This window comes from Arvicola amphibius, chromosome 6 (assembly GCF_903992535.2).
Source record: "Arvicola amphibius chromosome 6, mArvAmp1.2, whole genome shotgun sequence".
Taxonomy (NCBI): Eukaryota; Metazoa; Chordata; class Mammalia; order Rodentia; family Cricetidae; genus Arvicola; species Arvicola amphibius.
This window is the reverse complement of record NC_052052.2, coordinates 119,689,985-119,708,186: the sequence shown is the minus strand read 5'-3', so window position 1 is coordinate 119,708,186 and position 18,202 is coordinate 119,689,985. Positions and strand designations below refer to the sequence as shown.

Genomic DNA, 18,202 nt, shown 5'->3' with positions numbered 1-18,202 from the left:
AAACATAACCTGTAAAATACCTGGGGGTGGAGGGGATGGGGATTGGAGAGCAAGAATAGGAGGTCTTGCTTGTAGCCCAAGCTAGCCTTAAACTTGTAATTCTCCTGCCTCAGCATCCTGAGTCCTGGGACTGCAGACTTACATTTGTCTGAATTAAGTCACATTCCTTTAATGTGAAATGTAATGTTAGTATATGAGAAGTACACACGGACTGCTATATTCTCCGCCCTTGAAATCACACAAATTTTGAAAATTTGAGATGCATCTTCAAACTCATCATTGTTCAGCATGGTGGAAATAGAGAACCTGATTCACCCAAAATCAAATGTAGTTTAAAAACCGTAGTTTAATATTAGATTTGGATATTCTTAGATGAGGCAAATAGCCTTACCATTTGCTTATTGCCTAAAATGGTAGCTTTTCCTTTGTTATATCCATACTCTTAGTTTTTCTTTCATGTGATTCACCCAAAGACTAGTTTTTAAAACAGGGAACAAAAAAAAAAAAAAAAAAAAAAAAAAGACAGCCATTAAGCAAACACTGCCATCTCTTTTACTGGTCAAAACATCTGAATTCTGAACATTTCCATTTGCAAGTGCAACAGTTTGGATGAAATATTTCACTCATAATAAAAATAAAGTTCATCATACTCCTTTAATCAGGACAGTAAGAAATGTTTGATAAAGTTCAAAACGACACATCCTCTTGATAGGAAGTGGCTGAATTCTGCAAGAGTATATGGGACTTGAAATACTGTTGAGCCCATTTTGGGAAACAAATCTTACCATTGGTTTCTTTTGTAAAATGGGAGAAAGATTAAATTGTTGTGATCCCTTGATCACAGGCATCTTCTTTCTTTTTTTGAGACAGGGTTTCTCTGTGTAGCCCTGGCTGTCCTGAAACACACTCTGTAGACCAGGCTGGCCTCACACTCAGATCCGCCTGCCTGCCTCCCAGTGCTGGCATTGAAGGTGTGTGCCACCACCACGTAGCACAGGCATCTTTGGGTTCAACTCATTTACACAAGTTGTGTAAAGTTCTGTCCAAGATGTTCCTGACACATGAAGCTTCCAGTTGAATTTCAGAAAAGTTAAGAAAAGTATCTTCCTTTTTTGCCTGTGAATGTTTGCGTATTGCTGTACTGTTGGCTTATATCCACTACAGATACTGGTTCTAGGCCAGCCCAAGGGTCTTCAAGCATTGAAGGCTTAAAATAACTTTCCAACTCATTAGACATTCTTTTTTCTCTACCACGCCCTGATCCAAATGGTGTAGATGTCCTTGGAGAACCCTTTAGGAAAAAAATCATCAGTTAAAAAACATCTAATAGAGATAATTGGTACTTTTGAGACTAGTTGAAGATTAGTGGTGATCATATTAAAAGCTGAAAAGTGAAGCTGAATAGTATATTCAGTTGCAAATTTCTTGTTTTCTTTAAATCAGCAGGGAACGGTGGCCCACGCCTTTAATCCCAGCCCACAGAAGACAGAGGCAGGCGTGATCTCTGTGGGTTCAAGGCCATCATGGTCTACAGAGCTACAGAGAAAACCCCGTCTCCAAAAACAAAACAATTACTAAAACCAATTGTATATTTCGTTTTTAAAAAATGCCTATTTTTGAGTTTCTAATGGGATAACCCTGCTGCTATTATATACAAATAAATCCTGTACAAGCCGTGAACAAATTAATTGTATTCATTTTTTTCCTGAAAACGTTTTAACCTGATAGCTATCAAATTTCTACTTTTATATTGCATAAAAATTTCCTGTACTTTTTAGCTCCAGCTCAACGGGTTTCAGCTGGGTGAGAATATTCAAGTTTGCAAAAACACGGTAGATTCAAGTTGTCAGCCAAAGAGCTAACTTCCTGTCTTGTGGACACTCATTTCGATGAAGGGAAATTTACACAATTCCCGATTCTCGGTTTTGTCCTTCAAGAGAACTTGTAGTTGTCAATACAGCTCGGGGGAAAAAAAATTGTAACAATTAAAAAAGAAAGAACAATGAAACAAACCAAGAATGGCCATCGGTAGGAAATGCAGTGGACTAAAGTCTAGACAAGTCATACAATAGTAGGGAATCATTTATCCTCCCCATAGGACTTCAGGATTATTTACTGAAAAACTGACAAAAAAAAAAACTGTGGGGGCTGGGAGGAGAAGAAATAGAGGATTAAGAAAATTTGTATATGAATATGGTATACTCGTTAAGAGCACAACTGCTGTGGAACAGAGAACGATAGCTCTGCCACTTACGGTAATCTTAAGTTATTTCTTTACACTTCAGTATATTTATCTGCAAAACTGGGTAACGTAGCACGTCACCTCACAGAGGATTAAGCAATCCACGTAAAGGGAAGTTTAGTATCACGTCTGCCATCGCAGTAAGAGCTCGGCAAACGCTAGCTATTGTCTTTACCTGGGGGTAGGTCTGCTGCTGCCCTGGGGAGTAGCCGAACTGATGCTGGGACCCCGCGGGGGACCTGGAGTAGGAGCCTGGGTAGCCGCCCGGGGACGGAGACCCGAAGCGGGTCCCCGAGAAGCTGCCGCCATGCCGCGGAGAGTGGCTGCTCCCGTACGGCCTAGCCCGGGGCCCGCACGGCGGAGTTTGGTGCGGACTCCCGTACCCGTCCCGCGGGGAGGGCGGCCGCGGCCCCCCGCCCAGGGCACCCCGGAAGCTGCTTCCATTACCCCAGCCTCCTATCCCCGGGCCGGGGTATGGAGGAGTTGGGGGTCGAAAATTCGGTCGGTGCATATCAGGAACTGAAGCCGAAGAGCTCCCTCGATGATTCTCTCACCGGAACTCCAGCGATCGACCGCCAGAAAAAGAAATGGGATTCCTCTATTTATGGAGCCTTCCGGGTGCCAGCGCAGTTCGGCACCTTAGTTCCGGGCGCACAAAGGTTCCGACCGCTCAAAGCTTCCGCAGGAAGGCGAGTAAATTGGTCACTCAAGCCGGAGGACGTGGGTGTGTCTGAGAGGAGGAAAGACAGTTTAATAGAACCCACACCCTCGAACACTGCCACCGGCAGCCTTCGGTGGGACCCACGTCCACGAAGGCGGAAGCGGAAGACACAACCCCGTTGTCCTGTCTTATAGGCTGTGCGGGGTGTGGGGTGTGGCAGAGTGCGGTAGGGTGGGAGAGGGAGTGTTGGGGGAGAGTTGGGCCCGGAGGGGGCGGGTTCGAGGGGGTGGGCCATCGGGCTCTGGGGCTTCCGGAAGGCGGGGTGTCTGCCGGGCCACGGGCCGGAGTCACGGGCTCTAGACAAGGGCAAGACCGAGTGGGCCCGGGGAGGAGGAAAGCTCGGAGGCGCGGGGTAGAGGGGAGGGGGGGGGGGGGGGTCAGTCCGAGGGGGCGGGGCTTAGGAGGCGGGGCCGCGAGGGCCTGAGTCGGAGCCAGCTCGGAGGCGCGGGGGTGGGGGTGGGGGAAATGAGTCCGGGGGGCGGGACCGAGGAGGTGGGCGGAGCTGGCCAAGGGGGCGGGGCTTGTCGAGGGTCCTAAGGTCAAGGAGGGCTGTCGCCAGCGCGCTCTCTTTCACTCTTCTGAGGGGACGATGCTGTGGACACTGGCCAGGGCGCTGGCTTTTCGGAGACCGGGCCGAGGCCGGGCCGGCGGGAGGGGGCTGTGGACCGGCCGCCCGCAGTCAGGTACCCTCTGACACTGAGCGCCCCGACTCCCTGAGGAGAGCGCTCGCGCCGCTGTCTCCTCAGGCCAGGCGACACCACAGGGCTCGAGGCCGCGTTCACGTCCCGCTTCTCTTCACCCCTTCCTTTTAGTCCCCCAAGTTCTGATAACTTAAAAAAAAAAACACTACCTCCTGCCCAAAGCTGAGTTTTAGAAAGCTGACTGCTGCCTTGATAACTTAGCCTGAACTAATTGATGCCGGACTTGACCCCTGCGTTTCCGTTCTTGTGGAAGTTGACGAGATTAGGAAAAAGATATTTTTAAAAGGAAAAAGAGGAAAATTTAACCAAAAACCTAAAAATCTCGTAATTATAAAGAAACAGGATAATTCAAAAATTCCATCTTCTGCATATATTCTGCATAAGACACCTGTCTCCATCTTGTAGAAGATGGAATTTCAAATTACTAGTTTTGTGGAGTTTCTCTTGGTTCTTCATACTGAAATCAGCTCGGAGAACTCTAGAACTCATTAAATTAGACCAGTGTATAGTATGGGCCTGAGGAGATTTTGTTTAGATTTTTGTTGTGTATTTATGCACTTGCCTATGCCTTTGGAGATCAGAAGGAACTGGAGAAAAGTGTGGCTGTGCTTTTCCAGGTGGGCACTGGGAACAACCCAGGTCCTCCACAAGAGCAGCCAGTCCTCTTAAGCACTGAGCCTCCTCTCCAGCTCCTGTCCTCTGTGGTTTGCATTCAGCCAGAGCACCTTCATGGAACATTTTGGCCTCTGTTCAGTCTCTGACATCTTCAGTGACATGAGGAAGAGTGTCTTTTCAGCTTTTTCTTTATTAATGGAGACACGCAGGATTTTGGGGCGAGGGGATGAGATTTTTGTTTTGTTTTTTCGTGGTGGTGGTTTATTCTTAGGCAATTAAATCCATTCAACTTTCTTGTTTTGCTTCATTTTGTTTTGTTTTTGAGACAAGTTCTCAATATATAACTAAGGGTTGACCACATTTCTTTCTTCTGAAGACAAGTTGTATAATTATTCATGGAAGGATAGTGCCACCATCAAGATATAGTGATATAATTAAAGCCTGCAGACTACAACTTATCTAACTTTGGTATTGTTCTATCCTGACTGTTGTTTATTTAAAAACGTCACGAGAAGTCACACCATACAACAGGAGGCTTATTGGAAGAGGAACGAGAAGGGGATAGAGAAGGAGCACAGACCAGCCCCTGGGGACAAGAGTGGTGGAAGAGAAAGAGGGGTGTAAGAGTAGCAGATGAAAGACAGAAAGGGAGAGAGAGGAAGAGACTGGAGGTGGATAAGAGCTGCCTTTTATAAGGGAACATGGAGAATGTGCACAGGGGGTGCTCTTAGTGGCTGCAGCTGAGGGCATGTCCTGTCAGGACCCCAAGGGCAGGTCAGTTCAGATGCCTGAATACTAACACTGACCAAATGTTTCTTTTCTAAACACTCATATTTACAATAAATAAGTCACATATATGTCAGTGATTCAATAATCTATACTACAAGGGGAGCCAAGAAGTGGGGTGATGGGCATCAAAGTTGCATTTATTATTTTTATAACTATATACAGAATTAGGTCTCAGCTTGTTCAATATTATCTTTTTACTTGAATTCTGCCTCTAGAATGGAACTGAATCCAAGGTCTAATTCAGGCAAGACAGGTTCTTTACTATTGAGCTTCAGTGCATTCCCAGCCCCCAGAATGTGTTTATATCTATCCACACAATACACTAAAATCTGGGAGAGGAAGAAATACAGTGGAAAATTTTGCTGGGTAGATTTATATTTAAGGCAGTGTACCTACCTTATATAGGTATATATAAGGATTGTCTAAAACTGAATCTTTAATAATTATGTGAAACTCAAGATATATTTTAATCTCTTTACAGACATCTTTCAAATGATAATTTTGGCAAGAACAGTTAAATGATTTGCTTAAACTCACCCAGCAAGATCAGAATTCAGACTGTTTGAATTCTAGGGATTTTTTTCTCCCTTAGAATACAAATTAATCATTTGAAAAATGCAATAAAAAACACATGCACATAAATTTTGAAGGTGGCAAGGCATGGTGACATATGCCTTTTCTTTTGGTTTTGTTTTTTGAGACAGAGTTTCTCTGTCTTGGCATCCTAGAACTCACTCTGTAGACAAGACTAGCCTTGAACTCACAGAGAACCACAGGTCTTAGCCTCCAGAGCACTGGGATTAAAGGCGTGTGCCACCACCATCACCTCCCCGTATGACACAGGCCTTTAATTTTAGCATTTGAGAGCTAGAGGCAGGTGGAATCTCTGTGAGTTCAAGTAGCCTCTTCTACATAGTGAATTACGAGATGACCAGAACTACATAATAGAGATCCTCTCTCAAAAAAAAAAAAAAAAAGAAAAGAAAAGAAAAAAGAAAGTGGTACTGTGTAGCTTCTTTTGGATTTACAGATGATGAATATGCTCTTAGCTAGTGAACTATAACTATAGCCAGGGTATTCCTAAACTTTAGTCTGGGATTTACAGTTTGACTGGCTGAGCTGGTAGGCTCAAGAACCCCAGACTGAAAATTTCTTTCTATACTGAGTTTAGTGAAAGCAAGAGGGGAAAGGAAATTTGGTTGTTTTTCCTGGTGCTATAAAAATTAAAGAACTGTAATGATGGTTGTGAGTATATAATAGCTTTCTCTTGGAGAGAAAAGGAAATTAGACATTTTTGTTAGCAAATAGACATTGTTCCTGCAAAAAAGAACAGCACACACAGTGTAGTGATGACTAGCATTAGAAAACAGGATTGTGCACACTGCAGTCCTCTCAGGACAGATATTGCCAGCGATTAGGTGTTGTGTTCAGTTTAACATTGTATTTATAGAAATGAACAATGTCAGGGAACTTTCTGAGTTCATGAGAACTCTCCGGTGGTAGTGTTTTAGAGTGTAGAAGTTAAAGCAAGTAAGAGAAACAAGATCAGGAAACAAGTATGATGATGAGTGGAGTCTGCTTTTTTCTTTTTTTTAAGTTTTTATTTATTTATTATATATACAGTGTTCTACCTGCATGTGTGCCAGGACACCATATCTCATTACAGATGGTTGTGAACCGCCATGTGGTTGCTGAGAATTGAACTCAGGACCTCCGTAAGAACAACCACAACCAGTGCTCTTAATCTCTGAGCCATCTCTCCAGCCCTGAGACTGCTTGTTTCTATAAGTTTGCAATCTTTATTTAGGTTATCTAAAAGTGTGTGTGTGTGTATGTGTGTGTGTATCAATTTCATTTCATCATTCCATATCTTTAAAAAAACCGAAAAAACAAGAAAGACCCATTTGAGAGTCCAGTAGCAGAAGAATAATGTTTAAGACAGATTGGGACCCAGAGTCCTGCTCACCTTGTCTCCTTACTTTGCCATCCTGCAAAGAGACTCTGAGACCCCACTGAGGAAGTCCCAGATCTCAGCAAAAAAGACTCTGAAAACATCCACTTTAGGTTAGTGCCAGCAATGAGTGCTTCATGCATTGATATTTTGGTTGTTTATTGTGTCTGCAAGAAGTAAATATTTTCATGTTTCTGCATTGCTAGCACTTTCTAAATGGAAACTGGGTTAAAGCACAAACCTTGGAAGTTAAAAGATGATTGATTAGATAGTTTGAAGTATGTGTTTATAGTTAAAGGGATACAAACCGAGAGACTTGGGTACATTCTCAGGACTGCAAACTCAGTGGGGCTGCTGTGCCCCTGGAAAGGCTATTTATATCTCACAGGGTAGGAGCTCAGACATTCGTTCATTTTTCCACCCAACCAGAATTTACTCCCATTTATCAGAGGAAGGTGGCAGGTGGTATCATTCTGTACAAACTCCTAGATTCATAGTTTTGGGGGTCTTCTCTTATGATTCAACACCTATAATGTAGGTTACCGAGAAGTGAATATGTGATTAGCTTATTCATTAATAGGAGTGAATCTGCTTTGAACACAGCAAATCACTTAATATTTCCATTGACAAAGCAAGATTTTATAGGAACTGTTTTTTGTTTGTTGATTTTCTTTGTTGTTTTTTGTTTTCTTTTTGGTTTTTTGAGACAAGGTTTCACTGTAGCTTTGAGCCTGTCCTGGCACTAGCTCTTGTAGAGCAGGCTGGCCTCGATCTCACAGAGATCCACCTGCCTCTGCCTCCCAAGTGCTGGGATTAAAGGTGTGTGCCACCACCGCCTGGCTAGGAACTGTTTTTAAATAGAGTTCAATTCCTCTGCTTTGTTAAAAAGCTATTCCCTTTGCCGGGCGGTGGTGGCGCACGCCTTTAATCCCAGCACTCGGGAGGCAGAGGCAGGCGGATCTCTGTGAGTTCGAGGCCAGCCTGGTCTACAAGAGCTAGTTCCAGGACAGGCTCTAAAAAAGCTACAGAGAAACCCTGTCTCGAAAAACCAAAAAAAGAAAAAAGAAAAAAAAAAAGCTATTCCCTTTTCATTACTAAGCATATATATTGATCAGGCACAAGAGAAATGTGTTAAATATATTTATTTCTTTCCAGACTAATATGCTTCACCAATGCATAATACATGTATCAATGCAATTACACCAACAGAAGTCTCCATTGAATTTAATAAAAAAAAATACTTACAGAAATAGTCCTATATAAAGAAATAGAAGAGTTGAAAGGACTAGATGTAAGTTTTAAAGGAACATTGAGCTGGATTGTTGAGAGTATGAAGTTTTTTAGCAGGGCTGTTAATACCATGAGCAAATAGATACCAGAATGGTGGGGGCTCTGAAGAGAGTTTAGAGACAGAGAACCTGGTGGTTACTCTGTAACAGAATCAGGTTCATGAGGTAGGAGTTGGGGCCTTTATTAAAACAGGTCTCTGTGGAAGTGTGGGGGCTTCACAGAACAAGCCTGCAGCTGGGCTCTCTGGTTTCCTAGCAGGAGGCAGGGGACCAGAGCATATGCAGGGTCATCGATACCAACTTTTGCAAATCATTTTTCCAGGTGAGAAATCCTGGCACCTGGAAGTCTACTAGAGATTCACAGTTTCTTTGTAGGGTGCCTGTTAGTAGATGCAAGAGGGCTGAGGTTGCTGCAGGTATAGTGCCCTGAACATCAGTCTGGCTGGAAACTGACAGAAGTGTGAGTCCCGTTTTCTTTTCTAGAAATAAATACTAAAAGATTACTTTAAATGAGCAGATGACATTGCATCTTTGTAGTTTTCCAATTATAAAATGTTACACATGTACTTTCATGGTTGAAGTTTAATCACAACTTTAATAGTATTGGTCTTTAAAAGATGTTTAGGACTTTGAGGACTCAGGCCTCATGATGGGTTACCATGGTTATAAGTTAGTTATTGCCAGAGTGGTTGGTTATAAAATCAAACTCAACTTTGTTATCCCTGCTGCCCTTTGTCCTCATTTTTTTTTTCTGCCTTGGGGAACACAAAGACTACATGTAGCCACTGTGCTCTCTTGGATGTCCCAGCTATTAGATTATGAGAAACAATCTCTTTTAAAATAAATCACCCAGTCTCTAGTTTTCTGTTATAGCAGCAGAAAACCAGCATATACAACATCTTTTGCATAAAACTGTAAAGATTTAGAAACATAAAAAGCAAGAGAAATACTGAGCTTTTATAGAAGAAACAACTACTTGATATTTTAATTGGAAAAACAAACATCAGATAGATTTTTAAAAATATGTTATAGAAGCTTTTAAAATTAACTATAAATGATATAATTTGAGGCTAGGGAAACATAAACCTGTGCATTATTTACTTCTACTAAATAATGATTGGTTTAAAAAGGAGCTTTTTTTTGAGATAGGGTCTTGCTATGGAGCCCTGTCCAACCTGGAACTCTCCATTTGTAGGCTGGTCTCATACTTACAGGTATCTGCATGTACCTGTAAGTATGCCTTTCTCTGTCTCCTCAATGTTGGGATTAAAGGTATGTCCTAGCTTGTCTGGCTACCCAAATCTATATAAATCAATAAGAAAAAAGATTAAGTACTCTTTGAAATATGAGCTGTCGGGGTGTTTGCTGTAGGGAGGGTCAGAAGAGAAGAAAGCAGGTCACTCCAGAATATAATTTAGGCTTTCTGGCAGCAGGGAGGAACAGTTTTGATGAACTGAACCCCAAACAGCCATACACAAAAGGTTTTTTTTGGATAAAAAAAATTCTTCATACTAAAGCCCCTTACCTAATCTATGTTTTCTAAAGGAAAACATCACATCCCTGCATTGTTAGTCCTTATTGTGTATTGTTTGTGTACCCACTAATTTAGGTATGCCAGGATTGTCTTGTGACCAAAGTTGTGCAAAGGCTGTAAAGTTCCTGAAAACTGACTCTGTAGGTAACAGAAAACAATCAATGTTTTCCACAGTGATTCCAAGTCTAAATACTTCTAGAAAACAACTGTTCTGTTTTCCCTAGTTACAATGATCCTACTAATTTTTTCTCTACAATAAGCAAACAACTAAGAGTAATTTTCAAAAAAAATTTAGAGGTTTACTTCGTCTTTGAATCTCTCTTCTTTCTCTCTCTCTCTCTCTCTCTCTCTCTCTCTCTTTCTCTCTCTCCTTCTTTACTGACCACATGTTTCTTTAATTTGCTAAGCAATATGGAGAGGATTAAAGCCGTGGCTTTGACGGCTGGATCCAGCCCGTTCCTTAGCTTTCTGAAATTCCAGGCTAATAGCTGAGGTACCGGCAGGAGCCATGTTTATTGCCACAACTCTATGGCATTTCAAGGTCCTTGCCAGCAAGCAAGCTGCAACAATGTGTCCACAAACAACACTCAGATGCTCTCCATGTAGACGGACCTTCTGTCTCAAAGAGTCAGAGTTAGCCGGCATTTTAAAACTGTGAAGCTTTTTCCTGCTATCGCTGAAAACCAAAAAGCATGTGGTCAGCTTTCATCAACATCATTTAAGTGTTTCATGGAAGGACACTTTAAAGAGCTGCAGGGTTTTGCAGCTAAAGCTGAGTCAGGAAGCCTCTCTTAAATGAGAGTGCTTTCTTGCCTCTAGCAAGCAGAGCATACCTGAGAAATTGCTGCTACCAAGAAGCCATGCTTAACTCCATTCTTTTCTGTCTAGAATTACTTCCCAAGCTCTTTCAGGCTTTAAATGGGTGCAGTTGGTCACGTGGGTGCTATTCTGTTGTCTGAGGTTTTCGTCCTGCCCAGTTCCTCCAGTCGTTAGGTCCCAAAGAAATCACACAGAGGTCTATATTACTGATAAACTAATTGGCCCATTAGCTCAGGTTTCTTATTAACTCTTATAACTTACATTAACCCATTATTCTTATCTATGTTAGCCACATGGCTTGGTACCTTTTTCAGTGGGGCAATCACATCTTCCTTCTTCTGTGGTTAGGACAGGACTCCAGCCATTTGTTTTATTCTTGAGAATGATTTTATCTGTGTACTGTATCATTTATCTTCTAACTTAGTTCCCAGGATCTATTACTGTACTAAGCTATGTATTTATGGTTATTTGATTTCAATCTTTTAGCCTCTTGTTTTTTCTTTCCTTTTTGTTTTTGATAAAGAAAAGCTTTTCTCAAATGAAAGTGTATTTCTTTCATGTTTTTTCTAGAATCTTAACTATTTATATTTTATTCATATATAGTTCTTGTTGAATCTACCTAGAATTCAATAAGAAAAGGCATAGATACATATTCTTTCCCCCTCCCCTTTGGTTTTTTTCTGTGTAACAGCCCTGACTGCCCTGGAACTCAGTCTGTAGACTAGGCTGGCCTTGAACTCACAGAGATCCACCTGCCTCTGCATCCTGAGTGCTGGGATTAAAGGCATGAGCCACCACTGCCCAACTTCAATTGTCTGTTCTTTTTTGTAGGCAGAGGCCGCTTGTTTGTTTTGTGGCCACCCAGACCCAAATAATCACACAAAAACTGTGTTAATTAAAATGCTGATTGTCCTATTAGTTTAAGCATATTTTAGTTAGCTCTTACATCTTAAATTAACCCATTTTTATTATTTTATATTTTACCACAAGGTTCGTGGTTTACCAGTACTGATACGTGGGCATCTTTCTTCTTCTATGGCTATGTGTCATCTCCATAACTCCTCTACATCTCTGTTTGGATTTCCTGGCTTTACTCTGTTAAGTCACTGACCAAAAGCCAATAAAACATATTCACAGCATACAGAGAGGAATCCCACATCACTTTTTCTCTTTTTCTTTCTTTCTTTCTTTCTTTCTTTCTTTCTTTCTTTCTTTCTTTTGTTTTGTTTCTTTTTAAAGGGATTCAGAATTCTTCCTGTTCTTACACAGAGGATATTAAAGCTTTTTCTAAAGTAATCTTTAAAAAGATTATATATACAGTGTTCTATCCACATTCATACCTGTATGCCAGAAGAAGGCATTGGATCTCATCATAGATGTTTGTAAGCCACTTTGTGGTTGGTGGAGATTGAACTCAGGACCTCTGGAAGCAGGCAGTGCTCAGTACTCTGAATCATCTCTCCAGCTCCCCCATTGTCTATTCTTATATTGATATGTTATATTGTATAATCTCTTAGTCTAAGTATCCTTCCTCAACTTGATTATGTACTCATCAAAATGAATTTTTAAAATAAATTTGTTCTTTTTTATGTTTTTTTCTCCTGATAATGAGGAGATGTGTAATTGGACTTTCCTTGGACCACCAGCTTCCAAATAATGACATGGAGACTTCTTATTAAGTATGGAAATCTTGGCCTTATCTTAGGCTTGTTCTAAACTAACTTTTATAACTTAAATTAACCTGTTTATATTAATCTATGTTCTGCCACATGGCTCATTACCTTTACTCAACATAGTATATGTCCAACTTTCTCTGTGGCTCACTGGTGAATTCCCCACAATTCTCAAATTCTTCCACTGGGTTCCTCTCTCTCCATGGAAGACCTGCCTATCTATCCTCTTCTACCTTGCTGTGTTCCATAGGATTATGCAGTGAGGATTCAACTGACAAAAACTCATAACTAACACACCAGATCACACATTCCAATGGAGGAGGCCCACACACAGAGTCATGGTGATGTGGGATTCCCTGTGAATACCAATGGTTAATAAAGAACCTGTTTTGGGCCTGTGATAGGGTAGAACAGAGCTAGATGGGGAAAACTAAACTGGATGCTGGGAGAAAGAAGAAGGAGTTAGAGAGAAGCCATGTAGTCCTGCAGGAGACAGATGGAACTTTACCCAGTAAGCCACAGCCACGTGGCAACACACAGATTAATAGAGATGGTTTAGGATATGAGTTAGCCCGAAATACGCTTAAGCTATTGGCCAAACAGTATTGTAAACAATATGGTTTCTGTGTGGTTATTTTGTATCTGAGCTGCTGGGCGGCTGGGAAACAAACACGCTGACCCTCCTTACAACATGGTGGGAGTATTTGCTTTATGAATAGTCAATGTCCTTACTGTAAATTCCCTGGGAAGCCATAACACTCCCCTTCTGTGGTAGGATTCTTCTCCAAGCCCCCAGCAGTGTGTTAATTGTTTACTGGGCACAATTTTCCTTATGCATTGGTGTATTAGATGACTTCTTCCCAGCAATGCATGACTCTGGCAAGAAAATAATCACAGACAATACCCTTACTCTCTTAACCAGGTCTTTGTATAAACGTCAAAGTCTGTCTGTCGTCCCCCTCATCTCCCGCAATTATCTTCTTTGACAAACAGTTGGTCATTGTTAGTGTCCAGGCAAAGAGACCTTAATTGAGACATTCACAGATGCTCAAGGACAAGAATTATGGCATGTCTGAAGTTGAGCCTAAACTCTGGGGGGCGGAGGGGGAGGAGAACAAAAGTGCCCTGGATTCACTCTGCCAGGAGATAGGGAAGTGTTGCCCCAAGCTAACTTCGTATTAACCTTAAAGCAAATCCTCTACTATTTGTACTTTTTTTTTTTTTACCTCTGTCTATTGAAGCAAGAAATTTACTGCTTGTATTTTATCCTGAGAGACAGCATAGGGTGTAATCCTTAGAGCCAGAATGTTCCTTTTAGACAACTAACAGTTGGCGAAAGTACTAACGGAAACCAAATGCTACACGCTTCCCGTTTGTTTACATACGTTTCCTAGTTACCCGACTCTCTGTCTCTGTCTCTGTCTCTCGGTCTCTCTCTGTGTCTCTGTCTCTGTCTCTGTCTCTCTCTCTCTCTCTCTCTCTCTCTCTCTCTCTCTCTCTCTCTCTCTCTCTCTCTCTCTCTCTCTCTCCTCTGCCTTCTGGAGAAAAGTGGCCTACTGAGAAAAAGATGATTCTTGCTCGTGATTTCCACTGATTATAACTTTTAGCTTATTTGCCTGGTTACTTTTAAGAAATTAGTGAAGCACACGTAATCCCCTCTAAGATTTCTCTAATGAGCTAATCTCTCTTTTAATTAACCCCCTTTCCCTTTAAGAAGTTCTTGAAGGCACAAACTACCCCTACCTTGAGCCATAAAGGAAGGCTAACACTGCTTTGTGGAAACTCTGCTTGGTTTCTACAACCCTGAAAACCTCCAGCCCTGCACCTGCTGGGGCACCAGAGAACTGATGATTATAAGTGTATACAAACTGGAAACTTCGCAGCGCAAGAGGAACAGCAGAGAACAAGAGAGAACAGTAAAGAGCGAAACAAAGAGCACAGCAAATGGAGAGCACGACGCTCAGATTATGTGTGAACAGATCTTTTAACCACCTTCTTTACTCCTGAGAAGCGGTTCACCTTCAGAGCCCTGGGTAGGGGCTGGAGCTGGTCTCTTAGCCCTTACACTGCCTGACTATTGACCATTCAGCTCTTTATTAAATCAATCAGAAGGTGCCTTGGCAGAGAAACATCTTCACAGTGTACAAAAAGATTATCTCACAACAGAGATGTATTAGGTGATTTGGGTGGGATTTAGTGACAGGGTTTTGTTTTGTATCCCAGGCTGGAATAGAACTCATTATATAGCTCATGTTGACCTTAAATTCATGGCAATTCTCCTGCCCCAGACTCTCAAGTGCTGAGAATTCAGGAAGGCAATACCATTCCTATTTTTTTAAGTTTTTTTTTTTTTTGTGTGTGTGGCACGTGCACACACACTCATGAATGTGCCCCTGTACAAACATGTACAATTCTCTGGAACTGGAGGTACAGATTGTTGTGAGCCACTGATGTGTAAATGTACCACATTTTTCTCATCCATTCTTTGACTGAGGGACATTTAGGTTGTTTCCAGGTTCTGCTTAGGACAAACAAAGCTGCTATGAACATAGTTGAGCACATGCCCTTGTGGCACAATTGAGCATCCTTTGGATATATACACAAAAGTGGTATTACTGGGACTTGAGGAAGGTTGTTTCCTAATTTTCTGAGAAATTGCCACACTGACATTCAAAGGGGGTGTACCAGCTTGCAATCCCACTAGCAATGCAGAAATTTTCCCTTTTCCCCACAACCTCTCCAGCATAAGTTGTCATCAGTGTTTTGATGTTGGCCATTCTTACATGTGAAAGATGGAATCTCAGAGTTGTTTTTATTTGCATTTCTCTGATGACTATGGATGGTGAATATTTTCTTAAGTGTCTTTCAGCCATTTTAGACTCCTCTGTTGAGAGTCATCTGTTTAGGTCTGTACTCCATTTTTTTTATTGGATTATATGATCTTTTGGTGTCCAATTTCTTGAGTTCTTTGAATATTTTGGAAATCAGCCCTCTGTCTAATGTGGAGTTAGTGAAGATCTTTGCCCATTCTGTAGGCTGTTGTTTTATCTTGTTGACCATGTCCTTTGCTTTACAGAAGCATTTCAAGTTTCAGGAGGTCCCATTTATTAATTGTTTCTCTCAGTGTCTGTGCTGCTGGGATTATATTTAGGAAGTGGTTTCCTGTGCCAGTGCATTCAAGTGTACTTCCCACTTTCTCTTCTATAAGGTTCAGTGTGGCTGGCTTTATGTTGAGGTCTTTGATCCACTTGGACTTGAGGGAAATACCTTTCTTGTAGTTATTCACTGCCTCTGGCTCTTAAATTTTTTTTCCTCTCTTTTCCAAGATGATTCCCAAGTCCTGGGAGGAGAGATGTTATAGATATGTCCCATTTAGCTCTTGTCACTCCCCAGTCTCTTTGCAAATCTACCAGATGTGTATCTCTGTGTTAGTTGACATCTACTGTAGAAAGAGGCTTCCCTGACGAAGGCTGAAAGATACATTAAACTATTGGTATAACAAAAAACTATTAGGAGTTGGTTAATACTGTGTCCATTTAGTAGAATAATAGTAATAGGTTCTCTCTCTCTCTCTCTCTCTCTCTCTCTCTCTCTCTCTCTCTCTCTCTCTCTCTCCTCTCTCTCTTTCTTTTTGTTTTTTGAGACAGGGTTTCTCTGTGGCTTTGGAGCCTGTCCTGGCACTAGCTCTTGTAGACCAGGCTAGCCTCGAACTCACAGAGATCCTCCTGCCTCTGTCTCCCAAGTGTTGGGATTAAAGGCGTGCGCCACCACTGCCTCACTGCCTGGTTCATTTATTTTTTGATGGTGGCCAATGTGAATAGGCTGAAACAGAACCTCAAGTTAGTTTTAATTTGCATTTCCTTAATGAATAATGATATTTAAACAATTTAAAATGTTTACCAGTAACTTGTATGTCTTTTTTTGAGAACTGTTTATTTCCCTATCCCTCCTTTATGATTGGATTGTTTGTTCCTCCTATATTTAGATAATCCTCTGCCAAAATGTCTTGCTGTCAAAAGTTTTCTCCCATTTAAAAGCTGTTTTTTTTTACTCAATTGACAGTTTGCTTCACAACTTTTAATTTCTTGAGATTTCATTTGTTAATTAGTGACCTTACTTCTTGAGCAATTGGAAAAGTCTTTATCTATATCTAAGTTACTCCCTACTTTCCCCTTTTCTTTTCTTTCCTCTCTCTGTCTCTCTGTCTCTGTATCTGTCTCTCTCTTTTTTTTTGAGATCGGGTTTCTCCATTGTAACAGTCCTGGTGTTACTGGGAATTAATTTTGTAGACTAGGCTGCGCCCTCAAACTAATAGAGATCCACCCTGTCATATGCTTCTCAAGTGGTGTGGGATTAGAGGTGTATGTTACCACTACTCGACTTACTTTTTCTTGATGACAGTTACAGAGTTTCAGTTCTTATGTTTGAGGTCCTTTCATTCAGTTAGAAATGATTTTAGAACATGCTTCGGAAAAATAAGGATTCTAGATTCATTCTTTACATTATGATACACAGTTTTTTCTCAGCAGCATTTGTTGAAGATGCTTCTTTTCTCCTATGTGTTAATATGGATCTACAATATAGTTTGAAATCAGATGTGGTGAGATACTTCCATCAGTATCCTTTTTACTGAGGATTGCTTTTGGCTAGCTGGGGTCTCTATGCCTCCCTGTGCAAATTTAAGATTTTAAAAAATATTTCTGTGTTGGGGCTGGGAGAGATGGCTCAGCGGTTAAGAACACTGGCTATTCTTCCAAAGGACCTGGGTTTAGTTCCCAGCACCCACATGGCAAGCTCACAACTGTTTGTACCTCCAAGATCTGACACTCCTCTCAAACAGATATATACATTCAGGTAACATACCAATGCACATAAAATATTTCTGTGAAGCACGTAATTGGATTTTTGGTTGGGATTACATTGACTCTGGATTTATTTTGGTTGGTCAGTCATTTTCATAACATTGGTTCTTCCAACACAAGAGCATGGAGGTCTTTCCATCTTCTAGTGTTTTCCTTGCTTAGGTTTTATAGTAAGGCAATTTATTTTTTTGAGGCCATTTTGAATAGGATTATTTCTTTCATTTTTCAGTTTGTTTTTCATTGTTGTATAGGAATGCTACTGTCTTTTGTTTATTTTGTATCCCACCACTTTGCTGAAAGCATTTATCAGTTTAAGAATTTTTGGGTCTTGGCTGGGCGGTGGTGGCACATGCCTTTAATCCCAGCACTCATGAGGCAGAGGCAGGTGAATCCTTGTGAGTTTGAGGGCCCAGTCTGGTCTTCAAGAGGTAGTTCCAGGACAGCTAGGACTGTTACAACACAGGGAAACCTGTCTCGAAAAACCAAAAAAATTAAAAAAATTTAGGTCTTGTAGTGATATTTTGTTTTGTGTTTTTAACAAATATAAAGCTTGCCTGAAGATTAGAGTGCAGAGCTAAACCACTGAGGCCAAGCAGTGGTGGCTCACACCTTTAACCCCAAACTTGGAAGACAGAGGCAGAGGGATATCTTGTAGTTCAAGGCCAGTCCTGAGCTACACAACAAAATTAATCCAGTCTAAAAGAGAAACAGAGCTCAAACAAAGGTGATCCAGTAGTTTGTTGATCATAAGCCTTTAATCCCAGCACTAGGGAGGTGGAGACAGGAGTGATATGGCTGGGCAGAGAGAGGAATATAAGGTGGGAGGAGACCAGAGCTCAGAGCAGTCTCAGGATGGCAGTCTGAGGATTAGTAAGACAGTCTGAGGATCTGGTAGAGAAAAATGTCTGTCTTGTGGCTGGCTGCACTGCTTTCTCTGATCATTCAGCTTTTCCCCCTAATATCTGCCTCTGGGTTTATATATTAAGACCAATTAAGAATTTGTGCT

General features: G+C 41.4%; 2 protein-coding genes across 2 annotated transcripts in view; one reads left to right on the top strand and one right to left on the bottom strand.

Moving 5' to 3' along the window:
- Positions 1-731: 731 nt before the first annotated feature.
- LOC119816986 (M-phase specific PLK1 interacting protein) lies at positions 732-3,065 on the bottom strand. The gene is made up of 2 exons (XM_038334104.1): positions 2,418-3,065; positions 732-1,291 (listed from the first exon to the last, which is right to left on the bottom strand). The coding sequence occupies exons 1-2, from the start codon at positions 2,751-2,753 to the stop codon at positions 1,091-1,093; spliced, it is 537 nt and encodes a 178-aa protein (XP_038190032.1). The 5' UTR covers positions 2,754-3,065; the 3' UTR covers positions 732-1,090.
- Positions 3,066-3,499: 434 nt separating this feature from the next.
- Positions 3,500-18,202, top strand: part of Sugct (succinyl-CoA:glutarate-CoA transferase) — a 714,904-nt gene continuing 700,201 nt past the window's right edge. The window contains 2 exon segments of the mRNA XM_038333002.1: positions 3,500-3,646; positions 6,580-6,588. Of these exon segments, the coding sequence (XP_038188930.1) occupies positions 3,553-3,646; positions 6,580-6,588 (103 nt within the window). The 5' untranslated portion in view covers positions 3,500-3,552.

Bases quoted from the DNA above. Each gene is read 5' to 3' on its own strand.
- LOC119816986 (XM_038334104.1), bottom strand. From the start codon at position 2,753: ATGCACCGACCGAATTTTCGACCCCCAACTCCTCCATACCCCGGCCCG. The intron at 1,292-2,417 runs GTAAAGACAATA...TTTTTCCTAAAG, and splicing joins AGCAGCAGACCTACCCCCAG to GGTTCTCCAAGGACATCTAC.